General features: G+C 44.2%; 1 protein-coding gene across 1 annotated transcript in view; it reads left to right on the forward strand.

The window, feature by feature from the left end:
* Positions 1-25,813, forward strand: part of KIAA2012 (KIAA2012 ortholog) — an 89,141-nt gene that overhangs the window by 19,380 nt on the left and 43,948 nt on the right. The window contains exons 5-12 of the mRNA XM_065413825.1: positions 3,470-3,666; positions 5,916-6,141; positions 6,535-6,653; positions 8,365-8,533; positions 12,022-12,273; positions 13,630-13,806; positions 14,951-15,079; positions 23,490-23,578. Of these exons, the coding sequence (XP_065269897.1) occupies positions 3,470-3,666; positions 5,916-6,141; positions 6,535-6,653; positions 8,365-8,533; positions 12,022-12,273; positions 13,630-13,806; positions 14,951-15,079; positions 23,490-23,578 (1,358 nt within the window). The remainder of the gene's footprint in view (positions 1-3,469; positions 3,667-5,915; positions 6,142-6,534; positions 6,654-8,364; positions 8,534-12,021; positions 12,274-13,629; positions 13,807-14,950; positions 15,080-23,489; positions 23,579-25,813) is intronic.

The following is a 25,813-nucleotide window of genomic DNA, read 5'->3' on the forward strand; positions in this document are numbered from 1 at the left end:
GCTGCAGACCTGGCACCAGCTGGGGCAGACGGAGCATGCAGCCCGCTCCCAGCAGGGTGCAGCCGCTCCCCTCCTCCGCGCCGCCGCCCCCTACAGTGGCGCACTGAAAGTCGTCGGCGAAACAAACAAACAAACAAACAAACAAACAAAAAACCAGGCAGGTACAGAATTTAAATTGTTATTTTTCTCTCTTTTTTTTGTTTTTGCCGGCCGCGTAAAGCTGAATTCGCGCATGTTAAATGTGCGTAAGATGCGACAGACCTGTAATCCCATCTGGAGGTCACAATGGGTCTGTTTCCACTGCAGCTGGGAGTAACCCTCCCAGCCCAGGTAGACAGATTCACACTAGCGGGGCTTGAGGTAGCACACTAAAAATGGAGACATGGCTGCACCAGTGGAGGCTCAGGGCTAGGCACCCGAGCTAGACTCAGGAGGTTGAACAGGTCTGAGCTCGGATGGCTAGCCCAAGCCTCTGCTGGTGCAGCAACACCCACACAGCTATTTGGAGTGTGCTAGCTCGAGCCCTGCTAGCGCAACTCTGTCTACCCACGCTGGGAGGCTTGCTCCCTGCTGCAGTGCAGACATACCTACTGTCCTCTATATGGGGCTATCCATGAAGATCACTCAAGAATCACACAGCTGGTTCCAAATACAGCTAGCTGCCTGCCTGCTTGGGGATGTTAGCTGAAACGAGCCACGCCATACCAAGAGCCACGCCCTGGCCTCTGCTCCAGGAATACAAAACATCTACATAGCTGCTGGTCCTGTACCATCTCTCTACCTAGTCCCCAGCATAGGAGGTATAAATGGGGCATCGATATACCTTGGTGATTCCTGACTGCCAGAGTGAACCCTTGGGGCGGTGGGCAGCTGGGCACAGGTTTGATACATCCCAGGATCTAGGCCCAGTTCTCCAATGACTGCACTGATTTCCTATGTGTTTCCACTACAAAAATAGATCAGTGTCAGAAGCCCCTATAGATCAGTCAAAATCCCCCTCAAAAAAGCCACACAAGAGGTGGCTGGGAGAGAGTGGGAATTGTCACAGGTCCCCGTGCTGAGTTACCCTCTAATTGTTTCCCGGGGGTAGGCAGGAGTTTGTCTAGCCTCCCCAAACTGGGGGATCTGCTGCAGGCCCTGTGGTTTCACTTTGCTTCCCAGTCCCCTGCTGCTTTCTCTACACAACTCTAGGCTTAGACAGTTACTGCTCCTGGAGCCTCCCTTTAAGGAGGTGAGGTTTCCGCTACATGGAAGAAGTTCCCCTCAGAAAAGTTATACTGTACAGCCTCAGGCTGCATGAACTCTGAGTGGATTCCCCTTGGGGTTGGGGGAAGGAGGGAAATGGCGTGTACCTTTCCCTTTCTGATACAAGGATTCTGGAGCCCATGAAGCCTGCTACATGGAAAGGGTGGGATGGTACTGTTTAGTAACCCAGCTCCCTTCCCTTCCATGCAATAAAAGCATATGTGGATCCTTCTAGGCCAGCCTAGCCCACAGTTTGAGCCCTGGCTATCAGAGAGATCTCCATATTCCTTATACACCAGCAGGAAAAGCAGAGACCACGAGATGTACTCTAACCAGCAGTCATTAGATTTGGACATCTAAGAAAGATTGTTCCTCAGCAGAGGAACCCCTGATCCAACAAAGCCAGAATAATCATTTCAGGGCATGGTGTCAGACTCTCATCTCCTCTCGAGCTTTTGCTTGCAGGGGGGTGACACACAGGGCCGGCTCCAGGCACCAGCAAAGGAAGTAGGTGCCTGGGGCGGCCAATAGAAAGGGGCGACACGACCGTCTGTTATTGGGGCGGCACGTCCAGGTCTTCGGTGGCAAGTCCTTCACTCCCTGTCTTCCTCTTCGGCGGCACTTCGGTGGCAGCTCAATCGGGTTTTTCCTTTTTTTCTTTTTTTTTTTTTCTTCGCCGCTTGGGGCGGCAAAAAAGCTGGAGCCGGCCCTGTATACACAGTTTGTTCTGTGCAGAGTAATAATAAATAAACCACCCACCTTTTATATTGCATCAGTTCCGTTGCTTTCTGTCTGTTGACTGGTCAGTGCATTGTTTCAGTAATTTTGAATTTGCCCCCAAGGATTATGTGAAGGAAGCATTATGAATCTAAAACAAATTAAATATACTTCCAGTGCAGCCAGACTGCTTCAAGGAGCTACATGAGCAAATCCAAATCAGTGTGTACCTAGTCTGTTGGCCCCACTGAAAGCTATTACAATGGGCCAACAGTTACGGAGCAACCAAGACTACTCTGCTCTTTCTCCCCTGTGAGGCAGCAGGTGGCCACTGGAGGGTGTGGGAAGGAGGGAAGGGCTGCTGAGCACAGAGAGGATAGGAATAGTAAAGGGTCCCAGTGTTCCTGGCCACACCGCAGCTGCAGGGCAAGATGTGAGAAGAAGTGAACCCCCAACTCCTCCACCGCAACAGACATGACTCAAACACGTCAGTTTAAAAATTGCAGGGAGCAGCTCAGGGGACACATTTTCAATTCATAATAAAATGCACAGTTTTTTTCTTAACTCATTCATCCTCTGAAACCACAAGTGGCCTCAGGGCACAGGTTGGCTGTGACTGCTCTAAAACATTACTGAAAGATTTGTTAACTTTGCAGAAGACATGTGTTGATGCAAACCCTTTGCTAATAAGAAAATTCCAACAGAATAAATGTACTGAACAGACCATAATGCTGCTGAAAAATGTGTTGCAAGCCAAGGCCTTGCTGACCACAGAGCAGACTTGGAGCATGCAGCTGTCAAAGTAGAGTGGAAACCCCATATAAAATATAGTACAAGGAAAATCCCCTGTACAATGAACCTCTCCCACATCTGCCTGAGGCTTGAAAGTTAATTTCCATAGTAATTTCCTTTTCAACTTGATGTTGCTTTGCTCTTGGTTCAATGAATACCTCCCCTGTTTAGTACAGTCCCTGCTAGGATACAGGATGTGAATTATTAATGCAGGTTGCATTCAAGTTACGTTTCAATCCTTTCTTCGGGATGCATAGTTTTAATTTCCAAAGCACTGGGAAACACCCTAAAGAAATCCAATCATTGAAGTGAACCCCCACTTTCTTGAATATAGTATCAATTCTGAGACACATTGTGATTCACCTGTTCCCAGGTACATGGGAGAGCACGCAAGGAGCTTTCTCCCCTTTTCATGCCCTGTAGAAGGGCCGCTCACAATTGCGGTCCCTGAGCTCAGGTGGCCGTGGCCCTACCCTCCTCCATATCAGCCCATTCCTAAAGGATGGTTCAACCTGCATTAATCAAATGTCCCCAGGCTATTCAGGAAAGGAGCATGTCCCTGTGGCACAACCTGGCCCGGCTCTCCTGCTGGGGTGGTACAGCTCCCAACAGGGATCAGTGGCTAAATGCCACAATTTGGCCCTAAATAACTTAGAACCTCTCTGAAGTGTAACAGTTCACTTTGTGATCCAGTCCTGACACACCTGTCTTGCAGGCCAAAGTTACTCAGTTCAGAAGGAGGCCGAGAACAGAGAAAACCGGGTGGAAGGAGATGAAGTAGAAACCCGTGGCCGGAGGAGAGCTCGAGTACCTATTCGGGTTTCAGTGAGAAGATTGAGTCTAGAACTCAGACCTCCACCTGCAAAGGAGGCCACCTGGAGCCAGAATGCAGCATGCACAAAGGTCCCACAGGTACCACTTCTTCATTATCAAAGATGATCTCTGTCTTCATACAGATCATAATCCCCTCAGTTCCCCTTGGTGCTGGACTAGCAGGGTGGTTATTCTTACAGCAAAGTTTTGCTAGTATGAGCTCTGGCTTCAACATGCAGCAGATACACAAATCTTTAACCGTCCCAAGACCCCACCTCCTCCTGAGACCTTCCCTTCCCCCACCTCCCACAGTGCTGATGTGGTTTTTTGTTTGTCTCTCTCCTCCAGTTGTTGTTTTCTAACAAAAGAATTGTTTTGGTTTAAAAGCAATCTTTATTCCATTAATCGAAAGCAAAGAGAGCCCTGTAAAGCAACAGGCAATTTTCTTAAACCTTCACAGTGCATCATCTGCACCAATCACAATCACCTCCTAGAATTACAAGCACAGCACTCCTGAGCATAGCAACAAATATTAGTGGCTTTCAGCTTCAAATTGCTGCAGTTAAGGAAGCCCATTTGTGCAAAGCCATCCACAATGTCACGCACGTTGCCCAGAGTCACGGTCTTTCGGAGCAGGATGCAATTAATGGCCCTGCACACTTCCATCAACATGAGTCCAACGGTCGACTTTCCCATTCCGAACTGGTTAGCGACCGATCGGTAGCAGTCTGGAGTAGCAGCTTCCACAGTGCAATTGCCACATGCTTCTCCAATGACAGGGCAGCTCTCATTCTCGTGTCCTTGCGCCGCAGGGCTGGGGTGAGCTCATTACACAGTTCCAGGAATATGGCTTTCCTCATCCGAAAGTTCTGCAGCCACTGCTCATCATCCCAGACTTGCATGATGATGTGATCCTACGACTCAGTGCTTGTTTCCCGAGCCCAAAAGTGGCGTTCCACTGTGGTCAGCACCTCAGTGAATGCCACAAGCAATCTCGTGTCATAGCTACTACGCGTGGTGAGATCAATGTTGAACTCCTCTTGCCTTTGTAGTTTAAGGAATAACTCCACTGCCACTTGTGATGTGTTGGTCAGAGCGAGCAGCACATTGGTCAACAGTGCGGGATCCATTTCGGTAGACTGAAGAGGCAGAGCACGCAGTACACAAACTGTTGAAAGATGGCACCAAATGTGGATGGAAGCACAGGGATTGCTGGGATGCAAAGCAATGCATCATGGGGCATTGGGACAGGACCCAGGATGCCCCACTACCCCCTCCGTCTTCCCACAACTCTTAGCGGCAGAAGAGGAAGAGATGCTCTGTGGGATAACTGCCCAGAGTGCACCGCTCCGAATACCACTGCAAGTGCCACAAGTGTGAACACACTATTGTGCAGGCAGCTGACAGCGTGAACACACAACAGCGGTTTCTCTTCAGCGCTCTCTGAGTGGTGCTGTAACTGCCGGCGATGTAACTCTGCCAGTGTAGACATATCCTTACTCTTCTATAACGCTTTTCGTCAGTAGATCTCAAAGGAGGGCAGTATAATTAGCCCCAAAGCATGCCTTGGCAGCACTGACTGAGTATACTGAACGGTCGTAAAGAACAGAAGTGAAGCGGTTATACTCTTAGCATTCGTCTCTTCCTCAACACTGTATCTTTTTCAACATCTGATTTAAGAATTGCTGAATAGACAATAAAAGATAAAATTTACGTACAAAACAGGAGCTACCATGCAAATGGTCATAAATTAGTACATATTCAGAGAGACAGCAGAAGAGTAATACCCAGCAGCATATACCCGTTAGAAGTTCTCAATCTTTTGGGGCCCCAGTCTTGCACCACTGAGATCAGTGGGAGTTTTGCCATTGATTTCAATGCAAGCAAGCATAGTCCCTTGGACTATACGGTATATATACAAAAACATAATATATGTAACAAAAAAGAAGTGGTTGTATATTTAAACAGTTGATACCCTACATAGAATGAAACCTGTGACAACTGAGAAGAGAAATACTTGCATTATAAGTCAGGCTGAAATGGTATTCATGAATGTGGGCTTGTAAAAAATAGATGGTTGAAAATTTTCTGTTGAAAAAATGGTTTAATGGAAAATTGGTTTTTGACTAAAATTCTGTGAAAAAAAATCTGCTTTCCAAAGAAAGTGTTGAGTTTTTGCATTAAAACTGAAGACATTTTTCAGTTTTTTGATAAAACTTTAAGATTTTCTGTGGAAAATTGACAAAAATGATTCCTCCCCAACCCCCATTTTCATTGAAGTTAGCTGCAGGGGAAAACTATTTTCTATCTAGCTCTATTGTAAAGCCAGTCATTCTGCCATCTCCTAGGGCACAGAGGTGGAAGATCACCAAGATGTGGAGCGTGCAATGGAGGGCCAATGGCCTGGGGAAAAGCCACACCAGACAGAGAGTCAAGAGCACCGTGAAAAGCTGAACCAAACTGTCAAGAGCTCTGTTGGGAATGCCACTATTGATACTTCTCAGCTTTTGAGTGAGAGATCCTACATGACTTTCTATGGAGGCTATTTCCCTGGAAGAAAAAAGCCCTACAGCGGTAAGAAATACACCTCCTTAGCTTTATTTCTTGTCATAGTTGTGTTTGTAATGAATTTACTGGACTTCTGAAGAATGAGGAGAGTCCAGTAAATTTTATGTGTACTGTTATAACAGTCACCTCTGGATTATGAGCACAGCAAGAATCTCTAAGGTTGTATTTTAATTAATGACTGTGGTCATGTGTTGCAGTGCTCATTGGGAAGAGGGCAAAGAGTTGTATGAGGAAACTTTCCTTCTCCTTATTACCATGGGTGCAGGGACTGGTAAATTTATTCCTCCTCCTGTCCTTGACAGGTTCAATGATAGAGTAAATACTGACCCTTATCTGATGCCATTAATACATATTAAAATTTCATCCCCTTTTCATCTCGTCTCCATTTCCCCCCCTCAGTTAAACAAGGACATCTGAATAACCAGGATGGCAAAGAAGAAGGGCACCTTATTGAAACAGGTTTTTTTCCTCCTATTCAGTCTGCCATGCAAGGTGTGGTCAGGGTGGAACACGGAAAGGTCAGATTTTTAAAAACAAATATGCAGTTGTTGGGAATAACGTATGAAGTGGTCTCCTCTCAAGGCTCATAACATGAATATAGGCAATTTTGTGCACATACAAATTGCCATATTGGATCAGACCAGTGACCCATCTAATCCAGTATCCTGCGTCCTACAGTGCCAGGATCAGATGCTTTAGAGGAAGGTACAAGAAACTCAGTAGTGGATAGTTATTGGGCAGCCTGCCCCTATGGAAAGTTCCTTCTTGAACACCAATAGTTAGAAGTTGGCTTATGGGTTTCTATCCCCTCCAAAACACATTTATTTTTAAATATTTATCTATTTAAGTGTCTGCCCCTTTCTGTAATTGTGAAAATGGAGTTTTATCCATTTCAGTAGATACAAAATAGTGAAAGTGAAGCTATAAAGGGAAACAAAGTGCTACTGCCCTCTTTGAACTGGAGAATGCAAGAGAATGCTGGAGATGCTGATACATGAATGTTCTTGAGGTCAGTCCTGAGGCTACTCTATACCTCAGGGATAAGGGCATTTGAAGTGTGAAAGTAGCAGGTGATGCAACAAAAGACATTGAAATACTTATGGCCACATCTGCACTACAAAGACAAGCATGGTTGTTCCTTGGCATGGTTACAACATTGTAACAGATTATATGTCATGGGTTATAGTTCTTGTTACCACATGATCAGGTACCATCCACAATACACATTTTAATCATGTTGTAACCGCATCAGGGGACCCCAACATGGCAACCAGGCCTCATGATACAACTATATTTATAGGGTAGTCAGGTTCAAAATGGAGCAAGAGAGTGTCCAACAGGTAAAGAGCTGCGAGTCTGAAGGCCAAATGCTGGTAGCCACCACAAAGCCTCAATAAATAGGACTGTGCCTGGAGAGACTGAATGCTCCTGTGCGTGTGCATGAACACATGCATGTGCCCCTCTGCAGGGAGGGTCTGGGGTATCCAAGCATGCTGGTTCTTCAAATGCCCCAGTTGCTTGACACTTAAAAAACCAAAACATGGAGGCAAATCTTTCTCCCCTTCAACATGCCTGTCATCATAGCCTCATTTTTATGAGTATATGTCTACACTTAACACATGACACAGTTGCAGCTGCGCCACTGTAGTGTTTTAGTGCAGATGATTACTACAGGGATGGGAGGGGTTGTAGGCAATCCACCTCCCCGAGAGGTGATAGCTAGGTCGATGGAAGAATTATTCTGTTGACCTAGCTCTATTTGCACTGGGGGTTAGATCAGTTTTTACATAGCTATGCCAGTGTAACTTTTCAATGTAGACCAGCCCTAAGTTAAAATCTGATCCAACTCCCATTGGAGTCAAGAGAAAGATTCCTGTTAACTGCACTGTGTACGTGTATGTATGTTTTAGAAAAACAAAGACTTTAAACAACTCAGAACCATCAAGTTAAGCATCCTGGGTCTAATCCAGCTTCTTCTTCCACTGTGTTCTGGAGAAGTCCAAGGCTTTGATGCAGTGGCCAGGACTGGGACAGAATTGGGGAGGGTCAAACATCCCATGTTCCACAGAAGATGCCCAGCGGAGATGGGGAATGAAAGAGTGAAACCAGCCTGGCTTTGTTGCGCTAGTAGGTTGTGCTTTAGCAAGTCTATAGAGTGAGGAATAAAAATATAAGTCAAAAGTAATGGGAGTATTTGGGGTTTCTGACACTTTGATTTATATCTTACAGCAGGCGCCAGAGACTTTGAAGTTCCCTTCCATCTCAGAAGAATCACCCAGAGCCCAAGTGCCCCACAAGAAACAATTTAGATCCAGTGATCCCCCAAAGGAGCTTCTGATTCTGCCTTTGCTTATTCAGTTGCAAACCCAGCCTGAGACCAAAGCAAAGAATCAAACAGGTACCATCAGCTGTAGACAAAAGATTCTCTGATCTATCTAAATTCAAGGTATTTGTAAGTTACACAATGATTAGATTGGGACTGCAGAAAAAGGGAACTCTCCCATCCTGGACTGTGTCATTTCAGTGTTAGCTCTTGTGTTCTTGAAGATATTCAGAGCAGGTTTATTTTGGATTCCACATGGTTTATATCCCAAAGATGAGTCAGAGCTCTGCGCCTCAATACAGTGTAAAAGCAGCAGAGTTTCTGCTAATATTGGGCAAACTTCAGGAGATTCAGATCAGATAAAACACCCCCAAACTCAAATTGTTTTTCCAAAGTTTATCTGAATAAGCCAAACATTTTTGGCATGAAAAAGGTGGGCTGGAGATTGACTGGTATTTCAATATCAGTCGAGGACAAGGAACATTGGCTATGAAATAAAGACAGTTCATTAAATTGAGGCACAGGGAGGAATTGGCTGGGGGCCGAAGAGCTGCACCTGATTTGCCTTAGATGGAGCAGATTGCAGCCTCCTTTATCTTGAACACAGAGGTGTGCCTCACATAGACTGCAGGTCCTAACATGCAATGCACCATCTAGATTTGAGTGGCCTGCTTATCAGATCAAGACAGAGCCCTGCATGCTGGGACCTGTAGTCTCTGAAGGCTACATCTCCTTATTATAGATGAAGCTGGCCACAGGATGCATTGCAGAACTTCACAGATCACATATGGCCCTTTCATGGTTTGTCTGCAGCATGACATACTGCCTGTGGGGGAAATCAAATTTGGAACCTGCACTGTCCAAGCAACAAGGGCTGGGAATGCTAAAGACAGAGAACGCTCTAATCTTAGTGAGTAGAGAAAGAAATTGCCTCAGATAAATACTGAAGCTCCCTTGAAAGATGCAAAGAGCAGTGCTGCTGGGTCCCAGAAATAACTGAGTCCACCATTTTCCACTGGAAAGAGTCACCACAGTGCAGAGAGAGAGAGAGAGAGAGAGAGAGAGAGGGGGGAAGGAATGGGTAAAGCAGTGGCTCTCAAACTTTTTTACTGGTGACCCCTTTGACATAAGTCTCTGAGTGCGACCCCCCTTATGAATTAAAAACACTTTTTTATATATTTAACACCATTATAAATGCTGGACGCAACGTGGGGTTTGGGGTGGAGGTTGACAGCTCGCGACCCCCCATGTAATAACCTCGCGACCCCCTGAGGGGTCCCGACCCCCGGTTTGAGAATCCTTGGGGTAGAGTGAGGAAAGAGGACACATGGTTTGATTTGATTTCTCCCTTCCAGAAAATAAAACAAGGGTCATGTAAGATCCTAAGTCTGACATCATGTTCCATAACAGTCTTCAACTGGCAATGTCCTAGTTAAAGGAACTCCTGCAACTGTTACTCACATACTAAATAGCCCCTCTGACTTCAGTGGGACTGTTGCAGGAGTAAGATTTGAGGACCGGTCCCTTAAAGAATTAATCTAAATATTAAATGCTCAGGATTACATTCCACCTTGTATTTAGCTGTGACACTGAGTTAGTTTCCCAGACCTGCAGAAGAGCTCCGTGTAAGCTCGAAAGCTCGTCTCTCTCACCAAAGGAAGTTGGTCCAATAAAAGATACTACCTCACCCACATTGTCTCTCTAATGTCCTGGGACTGACACAGCTACAGCAAGACTGCAAACAGGACGACATTGTCAGAACCTTTGGAAAACCCTGCTTCAGATGACGAGTATTTTTTAAAAATATCAAAGAATTATAGAAATGTATGAAAAAGGTTTGTCTGAAGTTGCTAATGCACTATAGCGGTTTCTGTGTTTATGTGCATTATAAATGGAAAGGAAGTTCAGCAACTTTTCCATTTGTCATGTATTTGACAAGGAAGCAGCTTTGAGCAGTGATCTTCTCTCACCAAGGTGACTCTTGAACCACTGCTGTCAGACTGGGCAGAATCAACAGACTCTGCAAATCCAGAACAAAGGGACAAGGGCAACACCACTTTCTGTACAGTATTATCAACCCACACTGATGTGCTACATGGACGGATATATTTCAACATGTCCAGAAACTAGAAACTGGGTGATGATATGGATGGGGTGGGAGGGGTGCGGATATTCCGTCAGAGGCCCCAGCTTTCTGTAAGCAAGCAATCTGAAGACTTTCACATAGAACTATGTTGCCACTTATAACAGTAGTTATGCCTCTTTCCCAATTTTCTCCTTCTCTGGACACCTTTTCCCATTCTACCTCATTCTCTTCTTTCCCTCCCCTTTTCCCACTGTTCCCTTCTCCCTCTACATTAGTGTTCTCTTCTTTTCCCCCACATTTCCCCTCCCTTCATCCTCTACCCACCTCTTTCTCTCCCATTTTTCATAGCACTACTTCCATAGATTTTAGGGCCAGAAGGGATGCTATGATCATCTAGTCTGACTCCTGCATAACACAAGCCATAGGATTTTGGTATCTCCCCACAGCTCCTCTTCCCCTGCCCTTTTCAGCATCATCCAGCCGTCACCCAGGGAGCACATATTTGCTCAAGCTGACTCAGCACTCTAAGAAGCAGCAACTCCTTTCTGTCTGGCTACTGATTGTATTCCCTCCACACAGAAGGAACTTTGCTACAGCTACAGCTCAACATGAACTAGGGGGGGGAAATGGTCCAGATGCTCCTGCTCTTCTCAATATTTGCAAATGTTAAATAAAATGGGAAACCCAATAATCACGGTAACAAAATTGTTATAGTACTACATATAAAAATATTGCTACTGCAGTCAATAGATCTTCATGAGAAACCACATGGGTAAAACTAAAGTGTATCCCAGAACAACTGCCGGAATGATTAGAGGTACATTATTTTATTCAAAAAAGCAGCATGCCAGTAACCATTTAGGGCCAAGTTCTGCCCTCAGATATATGCATGTAACTCCCAATGAAGTCACTGGTAGTTGCATAATTATACCAGTATCTGAGCGTAGAACAGAATGTAACATCAGTCCCACAAATCTAGAGTCTGGCTTCAGTGAGATACTCAGAACTGTGCACTAAACAGAGGTTGTTCAAAAAAGTTAAGAGAACCCGTGTATAGAACCCCGATATTGAATTATAGGAGAATATTTGCATCATGGAGGTGGATTCCATGTTTCTTCAAGGCCAGGTGTTGAACGAAGAAGCTGTTAAGCTCAACTATCAAATGTGCTCTGGTTAGGAACACTAATCTGGTTCGCCCACCACGTAGTTTGATTTCTCCCATTCCAGGATTGCACCACTCTTTCTGGCTGAGACAGCAAGTTATGTTAGTCAGTTCGTCAATTTCTTGACATGAATAAGAGTTTAAAGATGCTGCTTGTGGCTGCTGTGATTTCACCAAGTCTGATTTCACAATACAAGACAAACAACAGGAAAACACATAGAGGTTCAGAAACTTCTTTTCCAATAAACTTTCACCAGTTTATTGGAAAAGAAGCAGTGGCTAGTATCTCCATTTCATGTTCCTCTTTCATTCCAGCAGCTCCTTGTGACAAATCCAGATCAGAGGCTGATGATGACTGTGAGAAGTTGTTGGCTCCTTCACCAAATGATCTCATTTCTGGGCCAGAAGGTCCAACTGAACAGCACCAAATGGTCATTGGCGAAAACCCAGAGATACATCAAGGTAGCTTCTTCCTACCTCCAATAACCAATCGAAAGTTCACTCTGGAGGGGAGGAAGGCAGGAATAAGAGGGGTGAATGCTGGAAAGGAGGGCCACTATAAAAGAGGTCAGTCAATACAAATCAGAGATTCAGCTTTTGCCTCAGTTGTAGCTAGACTAACACCATCTCCGCTATAAAACTAATTCAGCTTCTAGCTATTCACCTACTACAGCTCATCTTTGTGGCGATATTAGCCAATCACATGGTGATTGGCCACATTAGCCAATCCGATGGTCACTCTAAAGGAATTTATTTCACATTGAATTGTGTCAGGAGTACGTGTTGCATCTAAGCTTTGCATTAAGATAACACTCTAAGGGGCCTGTTATAATGGAATTTTGTTAATTCATAACAACTGACATTCTATAACACTTTTCATCCAAAGACCCAAAGAGGTTTAACAAATTTTATAAACCAGTTACAAGACAGATTAGGTTTTACTTCATTTGTTATTGAAATGCAGCCACTTTTGCTATGGAAGATATCAGACAGTCCACTACACAATAGTCCAGTAGAGAAATTAAAGAACGTCTATGTCAGTCGAAACTACAGGGGAATTTTAGGTAGACGGAATTCATTGATTAAACTGGAATTTAGCCTGAATACCAAAGTAATGAAAGTGGGATCTTTAATAACTACACTTCGTCATAACCTACACCTTACATGTCATTTGAAAGATGACACCTCCAGCAGCACAGCACCACTCTAGCATCAATACAGAGCCTGTCTCAAGAATGTTCCCCATGAATTATCACCACCACCTTCCTGCAGCAGCTAGATTTTCCTTGGAGCTCTTGGAACCCAAGCACTGGCTGCAAATAATTGTACAGAACAGAAACCACTGCTGTGCACTTAATATCTTAAGGGTATTAAAGTCACCAAGGCAGCAGTTATTTTCTATAAACTATAGTGATTGCCAATAAAAATTCAACATTTACACATTACCCACAATTACCCAGTGGAATCTAAGATACAGCAGTTATTTTCTATTCCAAGTAGAGGGAGAAACTGTTGTATCTCAGATATCATAGAGTTACTATAGGAAAATGAGTCTTTTTTCCAAAGGCAACTACTGTAATTCTGGTATCAGACCCATCACTCTAATTCTGTACCACAGCTCATAGTTCAGTAACAACAATATGTTGATGGAACATTTCATGTTTTCTTTAGGTTGATACAATTGCTCATCAGTTTTGTGCAGCACTTTGTAGACCACGCAGCACTTTATAACATTGGCAGTGAGAATAAAGATTAATTAGATGGGGTAGTTTAGCAGGATAGACAAACCACACACCAGTAAGTCACTGATTAATTGTGACCCTTTTGTGCATTCACTCCTTCTGCCTAGGTCTCTATTTCCCCCTCAGAAATTTATTGTTTTATGCAGCTCTTTAGTATTGTTCCTTATATGCTTTTTCCAAGATGGTGATTTATTCACCCAGAATGCAGTCCCAGGATTAGATCTGCTGCCCCCTATATATGGAAAGAAGGGTCCAGGGAACCAGAGTAGCAAGACAAACTTCAAAACGTTGAGCAGCAGCACTTCTAAGACTCTCCCTGTAGGAATCACTCGTGGCACCCTACCAGAAGAGCTGAGAGGTAACATGTTTGTACTGTGCATGGAGTCTGTAATTATGTTTATCTGTTTGTACTGTACATGCTGGAGGGACACAATACTTTTGTTTTTAAAGCTCCAGAACTTCAGGAGAAACTAACATGCTGGTTTTGACAGCAGCCCTGGGAATTCCAGGAATTGTTTAATATTCAGTGTGTGCATGTTTCTAGAAAAGTTAGTTCCTGATATAAGATGCTACTGAAAAAACATGGCCATTACATGGATTCTTAGGACCTGAGAAGGGGCAGGGGCAATACTTCCAGCAGGAAGGAGATAGCTACCCTATGCTGCAAACAGACATGACAAAGCCAGCACACACCACTGGCATGCACACAGGCATGCCGGTTAAATACAAAGTCAGTAATTCACAGGGAGAAGCCAGTGATGGAACTAAACTCCAAAAGCCTACAGTAAGAAAGTATAATTCAGTTAAAGTCAATGGAATTGTGCCCATTTACACCAGGGAGTTATTTCATCCCATGTTTATTAAACATGTGCTCTTGCAAATCCACAGTTTCGCCTCTATGCCAGATAACATCAGCCAGCCAAAAGCAGTGATTAGTTAGTGTCAGCACCTGAAGTTGCCACTGTATAAGAAAGAAAAAAAGATAATGGGTAATTACCAAACTGGAACTTCATTTGCAGATTGTGGGTGGGGAGTGGCATGAGGGGGAGATGGAAAGGAAAATGCCAAATACTTGCATGACATGAAGTGCGCTTTTCATGTCATAATAGGCTCAGAAGAGTCATGTTTAGAAATAAGAAAACGGTAACAAAAGCGCTGGATTTCCAGGCCCCTCAAGCTTAGGAGGAATGGGGTTCAGAACTCAAAACCTGACCTGATCTGAAGGTCATACTGGACAGAACCAAAATCTCAAATAAAACACTCATGAGCTTTGGGGGTGGGTTTCAAAATCTGCTACTGAATGTTGTGTTCCAACCCATCTCCTGTAATGTACAGAGCTTTCTTAGCGTAACCCTGTTTTTAATTATGACATGATAATGTGGATGCATGCACAGAGCTACTGAGAAGGATATTTTCATGCAATGAACAGCAGTGCAGTAGGTCTCCAGGTCTCCTTGTTGATGGTGTATATTAGTAACAATGTTCATCTTTATGTTTTCAAGAGTGTTATAATGGTACTTCACTAGGCAGCCTCATAATGGGCCCTGATGGAGAAATTGTCTGTCTGTCCCTCTTGGGATCTGTCCAAGATGCAGAAGTTCCTGCTCAGTTTAGCTTCGTTCCAGATAAAGGTAAGGACACATAATTTGAAGAAGTTTCCTTTCCAAGAGGAAGAAATGGCATGCATGGCTCTCCAAAGTTTCAGACAAACTGAATAAATAAAAATCAGACCCAGATCAGTGTTGCTCTTTTCACTGAGACAGGGTAACTTCTGCCAACTCAGCCACCATAGCTAATGTTTGCACAGCAAGTTTACTTGTGCTCTAGGATAGGCAAGATCATGAAATGGCTATTAAAAGGGATGCTGGATTGTGTAGCTGAGTTTAAAAAGGGGTTACAAAACTGCTGTGGAATTTGCCCAGTATAAACAATGTCCTTCTCTCCTTTAAGGTGAACCTCAAAAAGAGGAGATGGTTAATTTATAATCTGCTCAGGTATATGTGCTATGTGCCTCAGACAGCCAGTGTGAGTCATCTTCTGACAGACACGTCATGCAATCTCCAAAAACCGCCAGGGATACGAGCTGATGGGAATAGAAAATGGTTTGTTCTGAGAAAGTGCCATCTCACAAGAAAAGAAGCCCGAGAGTGGCTAGTGCCAAGCAGCCAATAGACAGTAGGGTTTGTTTCCCCAAGAATAACCAAGATGTGTGCTGATGAGCTAGAGAGCTGCTGCAAGGAAGGTGTGATTCATGATAAGAAGGTCAATACAATTTGCATGAGGAGGTTTAAATGATGGGTTACTACAGAAGCAGCTGGCTTGTATCATTAGAGAATGGCCAAGCCATTTGACCAAAGAAGCCCACAGCACAGCAGCCTTTGGTCTGCTGCTTTAATGTCTGGCTCAAAACCCAGATCTTTTCAAAGGGGAGAGATGCTTCTGCTCCCCAGTGAAGACATTATCTCTCACTGAAAGTACCACAGTATTTTACAGTAATGATTTAATTCATCACTGCAACTATGGTCCCTTTGTGCCAGCTCCACTGGAGTGAAGGGGCCGGCCATTAATTGGGAATTCTCCAGACACAGTATCCCTCCCCAACTAGTTCTGCACCACTGTCCACAGAAGTCAGGGCATTCTCAGAGCACTACTGCACTCCAGCTCTTCCCACGCGTGGCTATAGGCAGCTGGACACACGTTGCCGTAAGCAGTGTCAGGAGCCAAAGCAGCTCCTGCTCAGACCAGATCAGGGAAAGAGCAAAGGTGACACAAAGCCACCTTACTCCATCCTCCACCCTCTTTGCACCATATTCCCCCCCCACACACACCCCATTTGCACCATCTTGTTACTGTATCTAAGTGTTTTCTTTGCATTATTTACTGGTTAAAGCAAGTGTTTGTTACTGACAGCACCCCAGAGTCAATACTGCTGCAAGCTTGTAAGTAATTGGATGCTTCTTCTAAGTGCCCAACTCACTCTGGTGTCAGAGAGATGAGTTTTCATTCTCTGGCATCACCACTGGTAACAGAGATCCTGAAGGCCAAGTTAGGGGTTCAGTTACACCTGTGCTGCTCCAGTATGTTCAGAGTCTGCCCTCAGCGACACCTGTGCAAACCCCATTGTCTTCAGTGGCTTTGGACAGATGTAACAGGTAGACCATTATGTTGATACACAAGAAGGAATAGAATCCAGCTCATTCTTCTTAGCTAGGCTGAGTCTTCCATGAGCAAGACTGCCATATTTGGGGTCAAGAAGGAATCCCACTCCCCCATCCCACAGTCAGATTGGCAGAAACCCTGAGGGTTTTTCACCTTCCTCTGCAGCCTGGGGCATGGGTCACTTGCTGGTTTGAACTAGAGCAAATGGTAGAGTCTGTGTAACCTGAAGTCTTTAAATCATGATTTGAGACTTCAGTAAAACTCAGCCCTAGGTTATGGGTCTATTCCAGGAGTGGGTGGCCGAGGTTCTGTGACCTGAGATGTGCAGGAGGCCAGAGTAGATGATCACAGTGGTCCCTGCTGGCCTTCATAGAATCATAGAATATCGGGGTTGGAAGGGACCTCAGGAGGTCATCTAGTCCAACCCCCTGCTCAAAGCAGGACCAATCCCCAGACAGATTTTTGCCCCAGATCCCTAAATGGCCCCCTCAAGGATTGGATTGAATTGAATTTACAACCCTGGGTTTAGCAGGCCAATGCTCAAACCACTGAGCTATCCCTCCCCCCCTTAAAGTCTATGAGCAGCACAGACTGGATCACTGAAGTAAGCTATGGCTACACACAGGAGATAGGACTGCTGATTACAAAGATGCCTTTTTAACAGTCTCGCTTGAGAGCACAGCTGCACTTTGAGATTTGATTCCATAATCTTTGTGGTGGCTGATGATGAAAGAAGAAAAGTGCACAGCTTAACTTTCAGAGCTCAGGGTGAGCTTCCAATTAGATTGCTTTAACCTGTTTTACTGATGAAGAAGAGATGTAGAACATCTAGATTTCATCTTTCAAAAGTTAGTTTTCTAACTATCTTTACTATCTTCAAACAAAGTTCTGCAGCCAGTGGCAGAATCTAGGTTTTATAAGGTCACCTATTGCCATTAACTGATCAGCACCCAGGATTTATGCCCCCTAGAACTGTACATGAAAAGTGCCAGCTATGCCCAGATCTGTCCTCCCATATGCAAGGGAGATTGTCACCTCCATGGTACCTTCCTACATCCCCTTTGGATCCTGTGTAGGCCTCTCCACAGGGTCCTGGATCTTTGCAGAGGCAGGGCATGGGGGCTTGGCAGGCAGGTGCAATGCCCATCATTCCCCCTCTGGTCCTACAGAGATCCCCTGAGAAGGCAATACACCCTCCAGCTGCAAACAGGAGGGCATGGAGGGATCTCTGTGAGAGAACCATTGCTAATATTTCCTCCCCCAGCACCTCCTCCTGTGGGTTTTTTCTATGGTCTGGGATGAACTGAACCTTCCTGACATTCGGTCTGGGTGCTCGATGTCAGACACAAAATTAACCTTAATCCATATAAACCCAGAGAGATATTTTCTGACGATATCAAGGATCCCATTTAAACCCACTAGAGCAAGGGAGTTCAGAATAAAGGCTAAGACCTTGTTCTTAACCTACCTTATCATGCCTACACAACAGCAGTGACACACACAGTTGGGAAACGTGCTTGTACCTCTGCCTGATCACAGAACCCAGCCAGCCTTCCTCTTGGCAGCGTGGGACGAAAAAATATCGTTTCAAAATGGTGTTGGGGAAAGGGTTTTAGCCTAGGTCAAGAGACTTAGGAGCATGGTCATGTTTCAGAACCATGTTTGAATTTGATCATTTTTGTAGAATGAATAGGGCCTTCTATAAACTCTAATTTTAACCTGGCTAGAAATAGCTCTGTACAGAAATGATTGTCAAGCACATCTCCAGAATTGTGCAGGCAATAGCCTTTTTCCCAGTTATTCCTGTTCATTATAGACAGGGCTTTTTTAATTTTAAGAACTGTTCTAGCCCAAGCAGTGCTAAAGTATCCCCCTGAAAAAGCCCTTATCATGTGTGACACATTTTATAATCGTGTTAACTATGGATGCAAACTGTGTTAACCATGATACTCTTTTTTTTTTTAAAAGCGTGTTTAAAAAATAGTTTCAGGGATAGTTAACTCCCCTAAGGCCCCATCTGCACTGGCTTTTAAACCATGCTTCAGAATGGTGGTTGTCTGAATATGTGTTACTTCTTTGATAATATCCCATGCTTTACAGCCAATGACCCTTTACACTACAGGACAATGATAGAGGCTACCAAATAAGCCACAAGAAAATCTACATTACTAGCATGATCCCCAGTGGAAGGACTCCTGTGGACTTCAGTGGGCACTGTGTCAAGCCTGGGGTGCCCACTCAGGCACAAGAAGTAGAATACCCTCACAGGTAGCCTGCTCATGCACACCCTGGAGTGGCTTATTGTTCATTTTTAAAAAATCTTGTGCGGGGTCAGAGGGCAGAGTTACTAAAGTATCCTTCTATGAGAAATAATTCCTACTAAGAAGACCAGACAGAACAGGGAAAGTGACATATTCAGAACCGCAGAAAAAAAGGTATTTATGTTTATTAGATATTCCCTCCCTTCCCTCCCCCCCACCCTTACAAGGTTCACTGGACTATTTGGACCATGCAAACAGATTTTTTTTAAAGGCTTATAACTTAGCTTAACGTGGGGGGAAATTTCACAGGAATAGCCACAAGCACATCCCTGACACAAAAGCCATCCTCCTGCCAAATTCCGAGACCCTGCTCCAAAGCACATAGACACTAGAGCTTCCCGACTAACTGGTTTTAAGAATTTTTGTATTTTATTTTTAATATGGGCAAAGGACATATTTTTCCCTAACCTCATTCTTGGAGATGGCTGAACCTTTCAAAGAAATTAAAGGAAAAACAGAACCATACACTCAGCCTGAGGCAGAGACTCAGGGTGGAAAATTTAATCCCAAACAATTCAAGCTTGGCAAAGTTATATGCAAGTAAAAACTAGGTTGCCTGGCACTGTGCATTAAAAGACCCTAACTGAAGGTATTGTTACCTATACTGCCTATAACTACAGTATTGCTAAGGCCCTTTGTTTTCAAGGGTTTATTTATTATTAATTATTATTATTTTAATTTCCCAGGAATTTATTGGTGTTTATTCCAAAATTTACAAAATGGGTGGGGAAAAAAATCAATAAAAAATGAAAGCCAGTGGGCTGTGGAGAGGGGAGCCTGGTACTCACAGGGTGCAATGGGCACATGGGCTGGTATTCATGATTAAGGCTAAGATTTTGTCATGGTTATTTTAAGTAAAAGTCATGGACAGGCCACAGGCAATAAACAAAAATTCAGAGAAGCTGTGACCTGTCTGCAGCTCTATGGTTTCCCCCACCGCCGTGGTGGCTAGGAGCTGTGGGGTTCCCCCTCTACCCACGGCAGCTGGGAGCTGCAGGGTGACCATATTTCCATATTATTATTTTAAAAGTTTAAAAATATAAAAGGTCGACATCAAAACTAAATGTTTTCATTGATCTGCCCAGGAATTTTTTCAGTTTATTGGTTTGTGAAAATTCAAGATTGACTCTTCATCATGATTTGGGATCAGGAAAAATGTTGAAATCTCCAAAACTCTCACAGGACTGGAAAAACATTTCCAGCCCAGCTCTAGCTGTAACCGAGATGTAATTTAGGTGCTACAATATGCACAAATCAGCCTCTTTCCACCTCTAGACTAATCAGCCAATGTATATTTTCAATCTGTACACACTTACTCTGTTCAAATTATAACACTGATAGGCAGCTATCAAGCTGCCTACAAGACATAACCTCTAGTCATCACTAATACTCTGTACACCACCCCACACCTAGACTCCAGCACCTGTCATTTTAATGTTCTTGCTCCATCTGAAAGTGGTAAATAGTGAGATTCTCCAAGGATCTGTACTTGGACCAGTGCTGTTGAGCCTATTCAGAAGTGATCTTGAAAAGGGAGTAAACTGTGAGGTGGCAAAGTTTGCAGATGATACAAAATTACTCAAAATTGTTAAGTCCAAAGCTGACTGCGAAGATTTACCAAGGGATCTCACAAACTGGGTGACTGGGCAACAAAATGGCAGATGAAATTTAAATGTTGCTAAGTGGAAAGTGATGCACACTGGAAAACATAATTGCAACTATACATACAAAATGATGGGTCTAAATTAGCTGTTACCACTCAAGAAAGAGATCTTGAAATCATTGTGAATAGTTCTCTGAGAATGTCTGTTCAAAACGCAGCAGCAGTCAAAAAAACTAACACAGTTAGGAACCACTAGGAAGAGGGTAGATAATAAGACACAAACTATCATAATGTCACTATATAAAACCTTGAATACTGCATGAAGTTCTGGTTGCTCCAACTGAAAAAGAAAGATCTATTAGAAACGGAAAAGGTACAGAGAAGGGCAACAAAATTAGGAGTATGGAACAGCTTCCATATAAGGAGAGATTAAAAAGACAGTCTCTTCAGTTTAGAAAAGAGACAACTAAGGGGGGATATGAGAGAGGTCTAGAAAATCATGACTGGTGTGGAGAAAGCGAATAGGAAAGTATTATTTAACTCTTCACATAATACAAGAACAAGGAGGTCACAATTAATAGGAGCAGATTTAAAACAAACGAAAGGAAATACTACTTCACATAACATACAGTCAACCTGTGGAACTCATTGCCAGGAGATGTTCATGGAGAATAGATCAATCAATAGCTATTAGCTGACATGGTCCGGGACACAACTGGCAACTCAGTGCTCTGGGTATCCATATATCTTTAACTGCCAGAAGCTGAGCCTGGATAACAAGCGATGGATAATTGCGCTGTTCTGTTAATTTCCTCTGAAATATCTGGCACTGGCTACCATTGGAAGACAGGATACTGGGCTAGATGGACCATTTGGTCTGACCCAGTATGGCCATTCTTAAGATATTACCTCATCCACCTTGTCTTTGTATTCAGATATCAGTCATCAGGTGTTTGACACATTCTGGCGGGTAAAGTTGAAGTTCTCCCATACTGTGTTCTGCAGTAAGAGGCTATTTGAATAATAGGATCCATCAACTCATCTGCAAAAAAGTGATATTATTTTTCCAAGGGTGCAAAGCTCCTTCAATTGGAGAAGACTTTTCTACTGGAAAGGTTCCACAGGGAGGAGGAACATCATTCCCTAAAGGGAAGGCACATCAGTACACTAATTTAAGAATTAGTACACTTGGACACGTGGCATTTTCTCATTCTAAGATCCAGCCACAGAGAGGAGTTTTTCCACACAGAAAATATCTCTGAGCATATCCCAGCTCTGAGAAGACTTTCATGCATGAGATGGTTCCTTGACACTTTTGTTAAATATGTGGGGGATAGGAGATAGGGAGGGGAATCAATTTTTTTTAAATTCACATTCAGTTTAAAAGAGATGTAAAATTGTTGTTTTTGATAAAGTAATACTTGTGTCAGGATTTCAGCAGGAACAACTGAGTCACCACACGTTCACCAAGGATTAGTGACAGACTGGGATGAGTTGATGGCTTGTGTGCCAACTGGTCTGCAAGCTACTCAGTCTAAGTCTTTATTAGGTTGGACTAGAAAGGCCTCTACACAAAACTTTTTAAGCATTCAGACACAGACTTCATTACATCTCACTATAGCTATTTTCCATTCTAGCCAAGGAATTCAAGAGAAGTTTTAAAACACATGAGATCACGAAGGTCAAGTTGGTCCCTTTGTTGCAAAAAATCTAAACACTACTGGTCTACAAGAACATCATAAAAGATTTCTCTCCTATAGCATGGGGGTAAAGGCTTGCGCTTTACTGATAGAGGACAAGATCCTATAGGACCCTCTTGGATGTTTGAGCAAAAGCACATAAAGTATTTCTAGCAGTCAGTCATTCTCTTCATGGAGATTTCAAGGTAAAAAAAATGTTTATAATTGGATTGGAGGGGGTCTTTCGATATAAATGAGAAAGGAAAAAACACACAAAATGGTCCCACAAAAAGAGATTGTGGAAAAGTAATCACATGAAAAGATCCCAACTATATTTGATGTTATTTGAACTTAATTGGTATAAAAACCCTACAGCATCCTGTTTGGAAGAGCAAGTAGTAGAAAGCCAAACTGCCTCTGTCTACTCCTTGAAAAGCTGCCATGCCTATGTGGAGCTATTTACTGGCAAGAAAGCAAACAGTGTGTTTTTTGAGTTGTTTCTGGGATTTCACAGTGGCCCTTCAAGTTTATCGGACAAGATCCCACAGATGAGGTTAAGCAAGAAGTTGAGAAGTGAGGAGTTCTCAGGGGAGAGGGTCGGCTCTCGACTGTGGAATGTCACATTCAGATTGGTCCTTTACATTTTTAGGTCATTTCTACAAGAGGCCATGACTGTGACCCTGCTCTGGATGCAGCACAGTGTTTTAACTCTGGAGTGTCCCTGTCTAAACCCATTTACACAGGCACTGACAGAAGTCAGGACAAGAGACAGCTGCTTTCATTCACCTGATAACTCGATTCCTTGGTTCTGCCTCCCAACACTGACACGCAAAGGACAAAAATCCTACCTCACCATGCTGCTGAAACACACGGGACCAATGCTGGGGGAGACCCTAAACAGAGTAAACTCCTGCTATGCAGTTTTTAATCCTCCAGTGCTAAATTAGCCAATTTTCCAGTATTCAGGCATTTTGCATCATTGAATCTACCGACACAGTTGGCACCTTTACAGCACTTTTATCAGTGAAACCCAGGATTGGATGTGCATGGAGCCTATTGCATCCTCTCACCACTAAAGGGTTCAGATAGGGACATATTTGCAGGGTCTTGTGGGGAAACTTGCACTGCTTATGTTGTAACATTTCTGTAACAGAGAGACAACTTCAGTCTCCAGGACTGTCGATCTAGCACGTTTTAGAAGAGCATTAAAATCACTCTATAAAAATATATAGAAAGTGTTATATATATCCTGATCCAGATTTTCTCATTTTCATTGCAGGAGACTGTGGATTACCCCTTGAAACAGGAACCAGCCTTCATATAAATCCACATGAAACCTCCCCTTTGAGTCAAGAGATGAACGACAAGGTGCGATATATGACAATGTTTTGTAAGTTCAATACAGAGGCAAGATGGAAGTAGTGCACATAAAATATTTATGGAAAGGCCCAGTATAAGCTTGCTTTGCATCAAGTGAGGAAAGAATTAGATGTGTTTCTTTCTAGCATCCCTTGGTGATTTTCTCCACAATTTGTGCAGCTATTCAGGTTAAGTATACCTATAATTTGTCTGGGGGTTCACCTTCTTCTGAAAAATCCCATACTGGCCATCGCTGGAGGCAGGACTAGATGGAGCAGTGATCTAATCTGGTAGAGCAACCCTTTCTTAGGTAACCCGTGGAACAGTATTTAGGAAGAGTAAATATTAGAAAGAAAGAAGTTGATTTGAAAAATTATCAACGTCATTTGAAAATAGAGGAATAAAAATTGATGACGTTGTTTAAGTGGAAACGTCAAGACCGAGGGTCTCTCTGCCTTAGGCAAGTCTGAAAAGAGACTGGTCCTTTAATTTACTGTGTGGCTAACAGAGGCCCCAAAGATAGCTCCAGTGTGCTCCAGTTAGAGTTTATCTCCCAGCCTCATTTTGCATTTACTTCCCTCTCCCTCACATACTTTCAACAGAAATTTTTTTTTTAATATATCGAGCTTTGAAAATCAACTGGGCTACCTCTGTTTTACTGTAGACTTTCTAATCCATCGATCCTCTGACCTACAATGTAAAGGTGGGACACTACTAGTAGACATTTAAAAAAAGGAAGCTTTTTCACTCTCAGCTTTTAAACCACATCCTTTCCCTGTTGTACCTCACTTGTCCTCTTCTTGACTGCTTAGTAAACTAAAGGATGATGTTAACAGAGGAAAGTGCATTTTGATTAGCTACCTTTTATTTTAAGTCCCGGGAAACCCAGAACTGGGTGAGAGTTGCAGAATTTGGATCCAGATTTTAAACACCAAAATCTAGGGTTTTGGTTCAACCCATCTCTAGCATAAAGAGAAGCAAACCATAAATCCTTAAGGCTAGAAAGACAGCAAGACATTGATTTTAGGAATACTGGTCTTTTGGCAAAGTAGAGAACTCAGGTGTATGAGGGCTGATGGCAAGTACTGTATCCAATTCAGCAAATCGCATTTTAGCTGGATCACCAGCAGGAGGGGGAAAAAGCAGTTACTTAAGTTAGCAGCTGTGAGGCCAATCAAGTGGTAGAGCAGGGGTGGGCAAACTTTTTGGCCTGAGGACCACATCGGGGAATAGAAATTGTATGGCGGGCCATGAATGCTCACAAAATTGGGGTTGGGGTGCAGGAGGGGATGAGGGCTCTGGTTGGGGGTGCGGGCTCTGGGGTGGGGCTGGGGATGAGGAGTTTGGGGTGTAGGAGGGTGCTCTGGACTGAGACCAAGGGGTTCGGAGGGTGGAAGGGGGATCAGGGCTGGGGCAGGGGTGCAAGAAGGGGAAGGGTGCAGGTTCTGGCTGGGGGTGCAGGTTCTGGGGTGGGCTGGGGATGAGAGGTTTGGGGTGCAGGAGGATGCTCCGGGCTGGGATAGAGGGGTTTGGAGAGCAGGAGGGGGATCAGGGCTGGGGCAAGGCGTGGGGAGAGGCTTGGGGTGCAGGCTCTGAGTGGCGCTTACCTCAAGCGGCTCCCTGAAGCAGTGGCATGTCCCTTCTCCGGCTCCTACGCGGAGGCGTGGCCAGGCGGCTCTGCACGCTGCCCCATCTGCAGGCACCACCCCTGCAGCTCCCATTGGAGCGCCAGAGGGGGTCATTGGAGCATGTAGGAGCCAGAGTGGGGCCATGCCACGGCTTGCGGGAGCTGCGTGGAGCAGCCTCCAACCCTGCGCCCCAGCTGGAGTGCCGGAGAAGGACAGAGCCATGTGGTGCGGCCCCAGACTCAGTGCCCCGGCTGGAGCGGGGCCGAGCCACGTGGTGTGGCCCCTGACCCAGTGCCCTGGCTGGAGCACCAGAGCGGGGCAAGCCCTAGAACCCACTCCCCAGCAGGAGCTCCCGGGCTGGCTTAAAATGACTCACAGGCCGGATCCGGCCCATGGGCCATAGTTTGCCCACCCCCATCTAGATAATACTTGGTCCTGCCATGAGTGCAGGGGACTGGACTAGATGACCTCTCGAGGGCCCTTCCAGTCCTATGATTCTAAGTATTTATGAATGCATTTTTGTTTATTAATAATCATATGGAGCATATCAAGTGTGGGAGTTTTGATTCCTTTTTAAGGTCCCTCCCTGTGTCCTTCATTTCACCCATAGCTTGCT

This window comes from Emys orbicularis, chromosome 11 (genome assembly GCF_028017835.1).
Source record: "Emys orbicularis isolate rEmyOrb1 chromosome 11, rEmyOrb1.hap1, whole genome shotgun sequence".
Classification (NCBI taxonomy): domain Eukaryota; kingdom Metazoa; phylum Chordata; order Testudines; family Emydidae; genus Emys; species Emys orbicularis.